Raw genomic sequence first — 14,367 nt, 5'->3', positions numbered from 1 at the left:
TCAAAATGATCTGCACAAACTGGAGAAATGGTCTGAAGTAAATAAGATGAAATTCAATAAGGACGAATGTAAAGTACTCCACTTAGCAAGAAACAATCAATTGCACACACATGCAATGGGAAATGACTGCCTAGGAAGGAGTACTGCAAAAAGGGATCTGGGATTCATAGTGGATCACAAGCTAAATATGAGTCAACAGTGTAATATTGTTACAAAAAGAGCAAACATCATTCTGGGATATATTAGTGGTAGTGTTGTATGCAAGACACGAGAAGTAATTCTTCCGCTCTACTCTGCTCTGATTAGGCCTCAGCTGGAGTATTGTGTTCAGTTCTGGGCACCACATTTCAGGAAAAAATGTGAACAAATTGGAGAAAGTCCAAAGAAGAGCAACAAAAATAATTACAGGTCTAGAAAACATGACCTATGAGGGAAGACTGAAAAAATTGGGTTTGTTTAGTCTGGAGAAGAAAAGGTGGAGGGGGGACATGATAACAGTTTACAAGTACATAAACTGTTGTTGTTACAGGGAGGAGGGAGAAAAATTGTTCTCATTAACCTCTGAGGATAAGACAAGAAGCAATCAGCTTACATTGCAGCAGGGTCGGTTTAGGTTGGATATTAGGAAAAACTTCCTGTCAGGGTAGTTAAGCTCTGGAATAAATTGCTTAGGGAGGCTGTGGAATCTCCGCAATGGGAGGTTTTTAAGAACAGATTAGACAAACACCTCTCAGAGATGGTATAGATAATACTTAGTCCTGCTTTGAGTGCAGGGGACTGGACTAGATGACCTCTTGAGGTCCCTTCCAGTCCTATGATTCTATGAAATTTCCATTATTTCTTGATTCCAGTTGGGCTAGGCAGCCTTTCTAATTGATGTTTTCCCTCTGGGCTTGGACAGAAACTGGGTGTACAGAACTGGGTTAAAATGAAAAATAATGACTAGAAAGTTCAAAAAAATGTTTTGAGACCCTCAATGAAGTTTACATTTCAATTTTGGATGAAGATTCAGATTTAGTGAAAACTCACTGGTTTGTTCTTTCTCCATAAGTGTGGTGCCCCTTCTTTCTTGTACAGTTTTTCACGGGCGATAGATGACCCTGCTGAAATGCTGGGTAAATGGCTCACAAATGATGGCTTCATTTGTTACCAATTGCAACTGAGATGGTTTTCTTTTTCTTAAAGAAATTACATTAAATTTGAAAAACTGTAAACATGAAAATAATTTCAATACTCCTCCCACCCATTCACATGTTTTGCTGTATTCCATTCAGCACGTGGTTTCTCAAACGCTACACAGACCTGATTCAGCATTTATGTATTTTCAAACAGCATAAATCCATTATATTAGTAAGAGTTAACTTCCACCCTTACATAGGTACTTAATTCCCATTCATGGAAATGGCAGTTAGGCAGGCACTTTGGAGGGAAAAATCTAAGTATAGGATCCAAACTATATTGTAGCTAAATATTTCCATCCTCTAAATTAAGTATTCACTGTTTGCAAAATATTCCCAGTAGAAAAATATGTCAACTTCACCCCATTCTCATACCGCCGTCCCCCTGCAAAAAAAATCTGGATAGAAATGTGAAAGGTCCAGATTTAAAACTGTAGCTCTGTAGGGTTTAAGCCTGGCAAAGAAAACCTGTTTATAATCTATAGGGTTTCTTACAGATAAAAAGAAACCCTATAGATTATATGCTTTGCTTTGAGAATTTTCCAGTAGATCATTCTATGGAACATCTTACATTTCCTTGGACTTTGTAGATTTCTACTACAACTTTCAGTGGAAAAAAAACTAAAACTGAAAAGCTCACTTTTTTCCAGCACTTTGCTTCACCTACTATATTATAGTATCTGCTAAAGACACAGATCTGAAGTGTTATCATTTGACAATTTTAGGAACATTTTTGTTAAATTCAAGGATTTTCTTTTCTTCAGAATGCTTGTGTACAAATATATGGAGCGCACATAGCTCACATTCCCCAAGTCTACAAGTGTTGTGGTATTTGTAACCTGTATAATACATGATTTTCTTATATGGATGTTTACATTTTATATCTCTTCCTTTTTTCCTCAGTCATTTATCCATATTATCTCCTATTACTCTCCAATTTCCCGTATGTGTTTGTGTGGGGGGGATAGTGAATGAGGCAACAGCCACTGGAAGAGGAAGGATAGCTTTGTGGTTAAGGCACTGGTTTGGGTCTTGGGTGTCTCCTGTGTGATTTTTTTGAAAAGTCACTTAGGGTCAGATTCTCAGTTTGTGTAAACTGGTGAAGCTCTCTTGACAATAGCTATGCCAGTTTGCAGCAGCTGAGGATCTGACCCTTAATCACTCTGTACTATAGTTCCCCATCTGTAAGATGGTTATAAATAACATTTTTCTGCCTCTCAGGGATGTGTTGAGTATAAATTCATTAGTTTATAAGGTGACCATGTCCTGTGGTGATGTGGGCCATATAATTACCTAAGGGTTTCAAATGTGGTTGACTTAACTCCCATTGATATCAACAGGAACATTGCAATTGACTTTAATGAAAGCAGAGTTAGGCCACTTTTGCCTGTTTTTGAAAATCCTGCTCTTGTTGCAGTTCTACTTGTGAGTTACTTCCTAATGAACACCGCATTATTTTTCAGTTCTATGTCATCATTTTATATATTTTGTCCTTGAAATCTTCCATATTTTAGTCTGTCTGTCTAAATCTATGTTGTCCATCCATCCTTCCAATATGTTTGGTGATAGCCTAGTGATAAATTTCAGAACCATACAAATGTAAATGTATCATTCACCTTTGACTGCCTCTGTTATACTCTGCCTGTAGATCCATTTTTGCTGAGACTACTTGTTACGTTTCAAACCTATGGGTACCTTCCAATAGCCACCCAGTTTAAAAACAAAACGAAGAAACCAACAAAGCAGTTGGCCCACAAATGTTTGTTTCTTTCCTCCATATATATGCTGGTCTGAGGGATTAGATGGGCAACATTCAGGTCTGCACCAGTGACAGATGTAAGGTCCAATATCATGTGAAACAGCATAGCTGGGAATGAGAATGTTCTATTGTTGGAGACGAGGAGGAAATTCCCCAGCTCCTCTGGTTTCCAATGGGATGTACAACACTTGTTACGGGTTGTGGCAGCTACTGAGATATGAGATCTTAAAACTGTGACAGTATGATTTGTGGAAAAGATTATTCAGTTAATTTTTCAGAGGTTTCTTAAATTAATTATTTAGAATTTTTTCTTTCCTTCTTGTGTTTGCAGTTGGGCACATTATTAAGACAAACCTGGCTTGACAGGTGGAGGGACATAAAGATAGAAATGGTAACATTTCTGCTCCTTTCCAGACCCTGCTTCTCTTCCTCTGGGTGAGCCAGGAGAGGGAGCTCAATGGATCTGGAGAAACTGAGGAGGAAGGAATCAGGATCTGAATGAGGCTAGGAAGAGAGACTGCACTTATCAGGGAAACTTAATTGGGAATAAAATGGAGCTAGGCAATAGGCAGTGAGGACCTGGTAAGGCAGAGGCATTCAAGTAAATGGTCTCCCTCTCTACGTTCTCCCTACTTCCCAGTCTCTGCCCTGGTCAGTTGTCTCTCAGGCTTCCCCACGGAGTATATTCCTGCTGCCGACCTCTTCTTCTGGCTCTTGCACTTTTCCTGGTCTGTCCAAGGTCCTGCTCCATGCTCAGTGAGAAGGAAGGAGCAGAGCAGCACTGAGAAATGGGAGAGCAGAGCTCGGGAAGCAGCACAGTGGGGTCAAGGAACATGAAAAGGACCAATTTCAAAGGAGCCACCCAAATTTGACAAATACCTGTAGGGGCTGTCAAGCTGTCTAGAGTGGCTCACGACCACGAGTGTCAGCCTCAGGACAGACTGTTAAGAAGCGGGGTACACACTGGTTGTGTGTTTATATACTGTACCTAGATTTCACCAACCCAATATCAAGTGTAAACTCCTCAAGCACTACAACAGCCTTAACATGGAGTCACAGACAGTCCCCTGGGGTATTCTGGTCTATCTTGCCACTTAGACAAGCTTGCCTTTGTGATCCCTTACACCAAAAATTACAGCAGTATTCATGTTATTTGCAGTCCCCAAGGGCCAGGCACTTACCCCATGTCAGTTTTACCATAAATCTCTCACCAAAGACAATGTTTGTAGCCAAACCTATAATAAACTAACTAAAGATTTTCTAACTAAGAAAAAGAAATGAGGTATCTGCAAGATTAAAGCAGGTAAACATACAGACACAAATGAGTTAGTCTTAGGTTTCAAAAGGCAATAAAAGCTGCTGTGATATGCAAGCTTTCTGTGTCCTTTAGGGCTAACCTAAGCTAAGCAGCTTAGGGATCCCTTGCTTATGCTTAGAAATATTGCTCTCTCCAAATTCCAAGCTGCACAGTGATACAGTTCCTTCTGGTCAGACATTTTTATTCCCTTCTGCTAGAGTTCAAATTGATGGAACAAGTGTTGGTACCTGTTTTCACTTCATGGGTGTGTGTGGAAGGGGGCAATCAACAAAGTCTTTATCCTTTGATGGCTTGTTTGGTTTCAGTGGGCCTTCTTGTGTGCAGGACTAGCACTTTATGCTAATTAATGCTTCTTTCCTGTTTGGTGAGTTATACAATTACAGAGGTTTACAGTGCAAACACTCAGTATGACTTCATACCTTGGACAACAGATGTTATGTGTGAGATCAATACATGCAGCCTCCGAGGATTATTTCATCAAGTCTAAACACATTCTTGTCAATTTAACATCTATTTTAACAATGCTAACACACAGGTGAGCCAGACTGGTTTCCAGCTTTGCATTTGTCAGTGTTCAGTGAGGTCTAGGGGCCTTGGCATGAGGTGGCACCTTCTCTGCCAGCATCGCAGGGGGGGTAAACTATCTTCTAATCATTTTAACAAAGCAGTTTACTTTAGTGCCATTGTAGGTGAAACACTATTGAAATTTGCAGATGTGCAAGATGGGAAACATGAATTTCTAAAACAAAACAGTTGGTATGAAGCTGTTTCCCCATCAGTTGAGGCACTATTATTGCTTGATTAAAGCAGGGGACAAGGAGTCAGGATCCTGAGATCTCATCCTAATGCAGCCACTGACTAGTTGTGTGAGCTTGGCCTAGTTACTTAACCTTTCTGTACTTCTGTTTCCTCTTTTAAAGCCAAATTCTGATCCCTATATTCATACTGAGTAGCACCTTACTCCACACAGAGCCCTGCTGATTTTGGTGGGTCTCCCTGTGGAGTATGGTACTGTTTAACACAACTAAGAGTATCAGAACGAGGCATAATTATATTTATTTACTACAAAGGAGTAATGTGAGACTTAATTAAAATGGCTTGAGATCCTCAGGTGAAATGCAGAGTGTGGGGGGTTATTTTTTCCCATCGGCTGCTGCCCCTCTATTAAAGTCTGTTTCATAGTTATCCTAGAAGGGTTAGCTACTAAAAAAACAAACAAAAAATCTTGTACATATTAACTAGATTTGTCAGTTTATTGTGAATGAACCTCTGTGGAAAATATTATCTGCCAGGGGCTACTAAAGGAAACCAGTTTACCCTGCCCCATAGTGAGGAGCCATTAGATCTACCTCATGCCAGGAGTTGACAAATTCTATGTGACTGCTCTGAATGCTGCAGTATGTATGACGCAGATTTGAGACAGTCTTGGTTGAAACTCTTTTCTGTACTACACTGAAAGTGCCTTTGCAAATTTAGCACCAGTGTTTTGCTCCCACAAGTGGCATGCTCATTTGGGAAGATGTGCGTAACTCACAAGTGTTTGTTACACTACTTGTGACTAAAGCTGCATTCCAGACTCATGCTGATAAAGCCTTGATACTACACCATAGTATATATCCTCTGTGTGTGTGCGCATGTGTGTACAGTTTTACAGTATACACAGAAAGTTTAAAAGACTGCATTATTTTAAAGGGACATATTGCTGGATTTTAATTGATATGTTTTTTGTTTTTTTTTACTTTTTTAAAACCAATCAACATGAAAAGGTTGAACATCTCTTGTGAGTGTGTGTTTCTACACTTGTGTATGTCTACAAAAGTAAACTTACTGTCTGCCTATCGCTGGGGATGGTGGGAGGTGAGGGAGGGAATGGACCTAATCAAACTGCTGTGGGGTTAAAACCTTGTGGTTTCTAAAGGCCCTTAATGTTGTCCAGCTGCAAAATTAAAAACAAAACAAAACAAAAAAAACCTCAGCCAACCCTAACTGGGAAGGGAAGCTGGAAGGAAAGGAATAGAGGTTTGAGTGTGACCATGCTGTGTGTGTAAAAGAACAGAGACTCTGGCTTTTTTTATTTATTTATTTTTAAAGTGAGTTCAGTGCCAGCCTGGACATTGGCCGTGCAGACTATTGAACCATTGTCTGCTCCATTTCCAGAATAGCCCCCAGTTAATCACTTCGGCTTTGAAGGGAATTTCCTCGTGGAATTCTCCACAGAAAATCTAATCAACTGACCTGCCCTCTCGACAATAGAAGGCTTCCCCCCTCCCCCCCCCCCTTCCTTATTGGGGCGGGCTCTGTAATGTAGCCTTTTGTGCAGAATGAACCCTCCCAGTAGGAGTGGATTGCTGGTCTCTCTCTTTCTCTCCCTCTCTCTGTCTCTGTGTGTGTATGATGTGGAGCATTCACACTGTCTTATATGTGTGTGAATGTGTGCGTGTGCATTACTGTTTGACCAGATGCTGCAGTGCACTGGCCAGTCTCTGTCTCTGCATGTGTGTATGTGTAAGTGTGTGCGCGCGCGCGCCTCTGTCATTTCATGTCAAAGGTCCATTACCTGATTACCTTTCTCGTCTGCCAGATTTTTATCTAGATAATTGGAACTGCTATGAAGGCTGTGGTCTGCCAGGCAGCTTAGATTCTCTAAAACCATAGTTTGTCCACCTTGTTATCTGTGGCTGTCTGGGCAGAGGAAATTAAAGAGATCCACAGCTAAGGGATTCCTTTGACTTGCTCAGAGAGAAGGGTTTAAAAAAAAATAATAATCCAGAGGACAGACTGAAAGTTTATTGTTGTTTTTGTGCCTTGTGTGTGCGTGTTGTTTTGGCATGTGGATACCTTTCCCCCTTCACACACCAGGGCTGTTTGATGGAGTTTGGAGCTGAGGAAACTTTGGTTTTGTTGCCAGGACCGTTCGCAGCACTTTGTGGCAAGCAAGAGCTAACAGTGAGACCGACAGAGTGAGTGACAAGTTGTTTACAGGTTTCCTTGAAGGGGCCTCTGCTATATTTCAATCTGTCAAAGTTGCTTTTCTTCCCTCAGAACAATGCCTGATTGTTTTGTTGTTGTTTTTTTTCCCCCAAAGAGGGAGAGGGAGAGACTTAAGAAAAAAAAAAGGGGGGGGGGAAGGAATGGAAATTCTTTGAGTACAAATGCCTTTGGTTACATTTTTATGTGTCTAATCTTTTCTTCCCTATTTCAACTCCGAGGGAGTTGATAACGGCTTCAGTTTAATCAGGCTGCTCATGTTTTATCTTCTTTCTCCACTGATCTGCCTCAGTACTGGGAGATTTACAGGTTTTGGGTTTTCTTCTTTTGTTTTTATGGACGTTAGATGAGTTGACTTTTCCCATTTTGTGGTGACTGGAGGATAGAATTAAAAGGAAAGGACAGGCACCCTGAGGTTGTCTAGTGCCTTGCAGCCGCAGCATGCTGCTCCGCTGTGGGGGGAGTTTTATAAACAGTGTCTACTGCTAAGTGTGCTACCCCTTTAAGAGACTGGTCAAGGAGTCCTAGCTCAGAGAGGGGGGTGGGAGAGAGAGAGAGAGAGAGAGCTAGACAGAGAAAAAGAGAAAATCAATCGGTTTAGAAGGTTTGGACTCACTTGACAGGTTCAGTTGGAGGCGATTATAGGTGACTGGTGTGACAAAGGGAAATTGTGCTTTTCCAGCATGCTAACTGACCCTGATTTACCTCAGGAGTTTGAAAGGTGAGTTGTGTGTGTGTGTGTGTGTGTGTATGTGAAAAAAGTATAACTCTCCCTTTTAGCAGCAGTCTCTGTGTCAGTGGTGAGATGCTCCCCAAAAGAATGCTTGGTGGAGAAGCTTTACCTTTGCAATTCAGCTTACATGTCAGTTTGCTGATCATTTGGTGGTGGTTGTTGTTGTTGCCGTTGTTGCCTGAACCAGATTGAGGGGATCTGCAAGTCCTTTACAACTGCTTCAGTTGTGATGCTTTTCTGGTGGTGTTTAGATCGTAATGGGGATCTTAATGAACATTATCATGATCTCTCTCTCTCTCTCTCTCTCTCTCTTTAGTTCTCTCCCACACTCCTTCTCTGAGCCACTCTACTAAAATATGGGAGGTAATATTTGCTGCAGAATGCCCTCATTTTTAGCATCTCTCTCTCTTCAAGGAGTGATTTCTGGGATGATAGAGAAGGTGTCTGGTTATGGGTGAAGCCAAGGATTTAACTTCCAATCTGATCATTCCCTAAAACTTTGGAAGGCGCTCTGTAAAGCACATGATCTTTTGTTGATCTAACAGAAGTTATTATTTTAGTCAAGTTAGCATCACAACATTCTGTCAATAGATCAGCTTTTAAGTGTCCAAAACAAAAATAGGAAACTTGAATCTAAGTTTTAGCCAGCACCTCTTTCACTGAGTGTCAAAAGCAGAATTTTGATTTATGGCTTATTTATTTCCCTCCGCCCTCTTACTAAAGTAGGAGCCTCATACATTTGGAATTAAGTTTTTTCTTTCACTGGCAGTGGCTTGTAAACTCCCGAGCTTAATACTTATTTCACTTAAATCTGCCTTTTCTAAACTGTGTTTTGAAGCTTCCTCTCATACATTTGTACACACTTCTATTGAAGATCTAATATCCTTCCCCTCCAGCTTAATTTTTAAATATTATAAATAGGCCCTTGTTTTCCTTTAACAAAGAATTCAAACTTTTCATTTAGTAAACAAAAGAATGCCAGGATGCATGTTACTTAGGCTTTTTTTTTTCTTTCATTTTCATGAAAGCTACCTTCTGTATAAACATTTGGTTGTATCTGACTATGCAGTGCAGGCTAGGTGCTAGACCAGCTGGTTAAAAATATGCTAAGTCAAGCTGTTCATCGCTCAAACTACTGAATATGATAGTAAAAGGCACAGAAAAGAAAGGAAGATGGAAACATTTTAAGTAGGCAGAAAAACATGCATGCAGTGAAAGGACAGGAAAGAATGCTGGGATTAAAATGAAGAAGAAAAATAAAAATAGAAGAATATGGAATTAAGTAGGAAATTCAAAAAAGCAAGAACTATTTTAATACTTTCTGTCTCTTTTTTGTAACTAAAACACTTCCTTACCATAAAACGGCACTAGAATTGTTGAACTGCTTAAAAGATTTTATTGAATACAATTCATTTGTCAGCTCTATTTAAAATACCTGACATTTTTCTTTAGTTTCTTCTTATTGTGATAGAAGAGTAAAGATTGCTTTTGCTCATATGTACTATATTAAGTTAGCTAGAGTACCTGGGACACTATTACTGTTTATAGTGATGAACCCTGAGCTAATATAACAATAAACAGATTTCTCTTGTACATGCAGTCAGTGGTTAAAAGTATTCCATTTACTTCACCAAGATAGAAATTTGTAAGGAGGCTATTAGATTGTTCTTTGAACTTTGTGATGAATAGAATACGTGTAAGTCTATTAAACAGATACAGTCTTTTCATTTTTTTATTGATGGACTTTGTTTTTCCCTCTGACCTCTCATTAAACGAGTCTTTTTTTCTTCATTTTGAACCCAACTTTTTCGATAGTAGTAAAACTAATTTCTCCCTAATCTTTCTCAAGGCATACATTTCATTTTTAGAGCTCAGAGATTTTGCTCTTTTAAAAATTCTAGTTAAATAATCAATAAACTGCTATTCTTTTGGCTTTGCAGATGATTTCAAGGAATAAAGATAAAAAGCGATATAAAAGAAACCTCGCAACATATGATTTTTTTTTTTTACCATTTTCCCTCTGTAGTTAGAATTAGTAATACAAACCAATATCTCTGTTAATCATTACCATTTGTTTACATTGTATATGTGTGTTTGGCTATAGTTACACACACACACACACACAGAGCAGATACTGTCCATGTAGTATATTTATATTTACCAAAAGACAGACATAAGAACATACACATACGTGCGCGTGCACACACACACACAGAGTTCACATGCATATCCAAGTTACACGTGTACCATATATAGGAGACTGCTTCTTGAGCTGTTATATTCTCAACAAGTACAATACTTAGAGTGTTTTTCTCCACACTCTGGGGTCCCACCTGTCACATCCACATGGTCAGCTTCAGTTTTGTTACTAACATGCACAAGCCCCTATAAAGCTGACTTTGTAATAGATTACAAGGAGGTAAAGATTCAGCATGTAGAGCTGTTTGCCGTTTAGTTCTCTGACTGTATATGTACTGCAGAAGAGTTATTTTTCTTTTGCTATCATCATTGCCCTAAGGAGAATTGTTAATGTTTCATTGTACCCTAGTAACTATAAGCAGTTTAGAAACTTTAAAGAGTCACCCCAACTTTCTAATGAATCGAGGGGTTAGAACGAAGGAGACTTCTCTTGTTTGTCTGTAGTCATTAGCATGGACATTTGTGATACACACTTGGAATGAAAATGGTCCTCAGTGTCAGGCGAATAAACAAGCATTAAATAATTCAGCAGCAATAGTAACATGCACTAGGTTTTGTAAATTAACACGTACAATTTATAAATCGTTCCTTAAGTGTTAGGGGTTTGGGTTTCTACTGAGAAGTTCCTTGCACCTCTTTATTTTTATTTCTGGAGGTTCCACTATATAATCAAAGGATCATCAGAAAGCGCAAACTGAGGCAGGGAATGCTTGCAGAAAAAATGTATGGAGAAATTTATAACTGGAATCTGTCTGCTTATTAGGGAGTAAATGACTGCGGGGATGTACTTTTTGGTGCACCTGTGGCACTTAGAATCCACATCAAATTATTCAGAAGAATAATCTTGATTTTTTTAAACACAGGGATGATTACATAAAGTTTGCTGAAAACAGAAGGTAAACCCACAATAGAAAGTTTGAGTTTCCTGAGAAATAGAGCAAGTGTAGCTAGAACCATCACGAACAGTACTGAAATTTGCAGAATGATTAAGAGCTCAAAAATGCCGAGCATAAAGTTTTAATGTTGTAATAAAATCTAGTAAATGAAAAATAAAGTAACCTCTTAACAATGTCCCTAGTGTGTGATATTCTTAAATCAACATTAAATACTACATATTTACATTTTTCTGTAGACTTTGAGAGTGGCTAAACTAGGCATCATGACAGAGTGATGTCTTTTTGTAGATTCAAGGTAAAGAAGTGTGTGGTGTTTGTTGAAGAAGGAAGGGTAAGTTAATGTTTCCTAAAGAAGAAAGGAAGACAAAAGGTAGAGAGAGGATAAAAGGGTGCTTGCTCTAGAAATTACATGAGTAGCTAGACAGTTTGTAGAAAGGGAAGGGCTCAAGGGTGTAAAGTAAGTCTCTGCTGCGGGAAAAAAATACTTAGTTGCTATGCTGCAAGAGTCATTTCAGACTCCTACTCAATTTATTCTGGGGTCATACCAACACTGTCAAATGGAGAAATCATTTTCCTAAATGGAAACTTTGTATATTTCATAAGTGCTTTTCTGAACAAAAGTTACCCCAAAAGTCTTCGCTTTAAACTATTTGTGCTGAGAATTTTTGTAAAACCAAAACCAAAACAGAACGATGTCTCATTCTCGTAAAATCTAACTGTAGAAATAAAAAGATTGTTATGCTTTGATTAAAAAAAAAAGTTTGAGATTTTACCAATATTGAACTGGATGTCACTTATGTTCCACTGATTTGTTTTTAAAAAATGATTTTCCTGTGTATTTATTTAGGTGTAAGGGTCTGGGAGTAGAGGAAGAATTGAACTCAAGTGGAAAGTTTCAGTTAACAATTTTTGCCCAAATAAAATTTGGTGGTTTTTGTATTTCTCTGTGATAAGACTAAGGAATAATACATTTCCAGAATGTTCATTAATGTTCTTTACTGATTTCATTTGTTGTGTTTATGTTTTATGGGGAAGAAGTTGACTATGACTGATTATAGATTTTAATGAACATCTCAATAATTTACAAGTTGTTGGAATAACCAACTACTCTTAGAATGCAGATCTACATATGAGGGGACTGAAAAGAGACACATCAAAGTGAACAATTCATACTGTTGTATTTTTTGGTTCAAGAGTTTGGCATTACTGGATTCTGGGTGGCTGGCTCTTCATCTGTATTCAAAGAGTTACTTAATGCACATGCACACACCCACAGCCCACCGCCACCAAACACGTTGCGATGCTTATGTGCATAGTGTGTTTTATGGGTACCTTTATATGTGATAAGAACTGTTTTTCTTCCTCTTGTTATCCAGAGACCTTAAACACAATAAGCATATGAAGTATTTACTATTTCTTAGGGAGCCTTTAACTAGCATCCATAGCTATATCGCACAAGAGGCATATTAAAAAAATATAATAGTATTACTTAGCCACAATGCTGTTTGGTAGGGTAGACATAAATTTCTTGAGATAGATATAATTATATTTATATAAATGATACATACACAAATATATATGTAAGAAAAAGAATATCATCCACAGGTAAACCCTCAATTTCTTTGCATGCTTTTCTTACTATATATATATTTTAAGCAATCTGTTTACAATGTTGTGTAGGGCACTTACCTATGTGCATGTCAAATATCTCTGCTTTCAGAACTAAGTTGCAAAAATGAGACTGAGGTTCTCTTGGATTTTTTTTTTTTTTACTCATTTGTTGTTCAGTCATAATTTAAACATAATTAATCAATAAGTGAAAGGAGAAAGAAACTATGTTGCCATATTTTACCTGTACACAATACAACTATGCAGTGCCTGTGAATACCTGACACTGTAGTCAAGTGAAAAGAAGAGTTCATAGCAATTAGTCAATAATGGTAGTACTTCTCTGGTGATTATAAGGATTTTGTTTAACAAGCAGCATATTTAGAAGCAGGGATTTTTAAAAAAATGTTTTTAGATATTTTATCTGGTGTCACTGAAACACCGTATAAACTGTTAATTTCTTAAATATAGAAAAGTTAAAATTGCATTAGAAAGAAAACAAACCCCATTCGGATGCTTAGATTAAAGAATATGAAAACCTCTTCCCCTCTACAACATTGAAAAAAAAAAAGAAGAAGATATGTTTGTTACTTTAAAACTTTCTGGTTTGGGTGATGAACTGTTGCTAGGTATCTCGAGCACCATACCTGACATGAGCTTATATCAGTGAGTCTTTGTCACCTTTTCATAGATATACCTGACAAAGTTACTGATTGAAGTGGGAGATTATGGATTTTTCACCCACCCTTTCATTCAATGCTATCATATTCCTACATGTTTTATCTCCTCCTCGTATTCTACAGAGTAGCCTGTCATAGTATAAGTTTAATACAGCTCACATTTCCTCTGGAGATCATGCAATACCTACTTTCAGCCAGCCACTAGGGGGGTACTTCAGAATAGTGTGCACTGCACCCTCCATTGAAGAGACTGAGTTTGTCACCTCTGCAATGATCCCAGCCTCTGTCAGCCCAAGAAGCAAGAGTCACTAAAAGTTGCTCCCCAGCCCATATGTCCTGTTGACAGTGTGAAGTTCTACACATACTAGTTGTTGAGAGAGACCAAATTTAGACAAGATTTTGAAGAATTTTGGTGAGAGCTGCTTGCAGGGACCTTTGTGTTTTAAAATAATGTAAGGTGTGAATGGAATTGTGATGTAGAAAGTGGTAATTAATATAAAAAGTATACATTTCTGAAGGTTGGTGGATTTTAAAAAAGGACCTGAATTGAGTTCTGACTGTTAGAATCATGTTAATATGTACTTCAGTGGAGTTGCCCAGGTGTGTTGTGGTTTTTTGTTTTGTTTTGGTGATGGGTTTTTTTTTGGTTGTATTTTTTGAGAAACTTGTCAACATTTTCCTCTTTGCTTTGGTTTTTGGCATATGTGACATTTTTGGACATCATGACCTTTTGTCACTTTGCTTGAGAGCTATTAATTTTCTACAAGGTGGTGTCATCATTTTATATTTGTAAAACATGACAGAATTATAATTTATATAGAGAGTTTCATGGCTCAGTTTAGAAGTTTGAAATCGGCATTGGACTGGCCTCTCTTAAAAGTATATTGTGAGGATTAATTAGGTAATATTTATAAATCAGTTTGTGCATAAAAATCTTTATATGCTATATTTAAATAAAAACATTTTAAAAAATTGACCTGGAGGATTCCAGATTCTCTGTGTTAATTT

General features: G+C 38.1%; 1 protein-coding gene across 5 annotated transcripts in view; it reads left to right on the top strand.

Moving 5' to 3' along the window:
• SOX5 (SRY-box transcription factor 5) overlaps positions 1-14,367 on the top strand; it is a 547,425-nt gene that overhangs the window by 188,984 nt on the left and 344,074 nt on the right. For 4 of the 5 annotated variants that reach the window (XM_078849539.1, XM_078849535.1, XM_078849534.1 and 1 more), the window contains exon 1: positions 7,795-7,964. The exons of the other annotated variant lie outside the window; for it this stretch is intronic. In XM_078849539.1, the coding sequence (XP_078705665.1) occupies positions 7,927-7,964 (38 nt within the window). In that variant the 5' untranslated portion in view covers positions 7,795-7,926. Of the gene's footprint in view, positions 1-7,794; positions 7,965-14,367 lie in introns of those variants that run through there. 5 annotated transcript variants of the gene reach the window in all.

This window comes from Lepidochelys kempii, chromosome 1, assembly GCF_965140285.1.
Source record: "Lepidochelys kempii isolate rLepKem1 chromosome 1, rLepKem1.hap1, whole genome shotgun sequence".
Taxonomy (NCBI): Eukaryota; Metazoa; Chordata; order Testudines; family Cheloniidae; genus Lepidochelys; species Lepidochelys kempii.
This window is presented reverse-complemented; position numbering and strand designations above follow the sequence as displayed.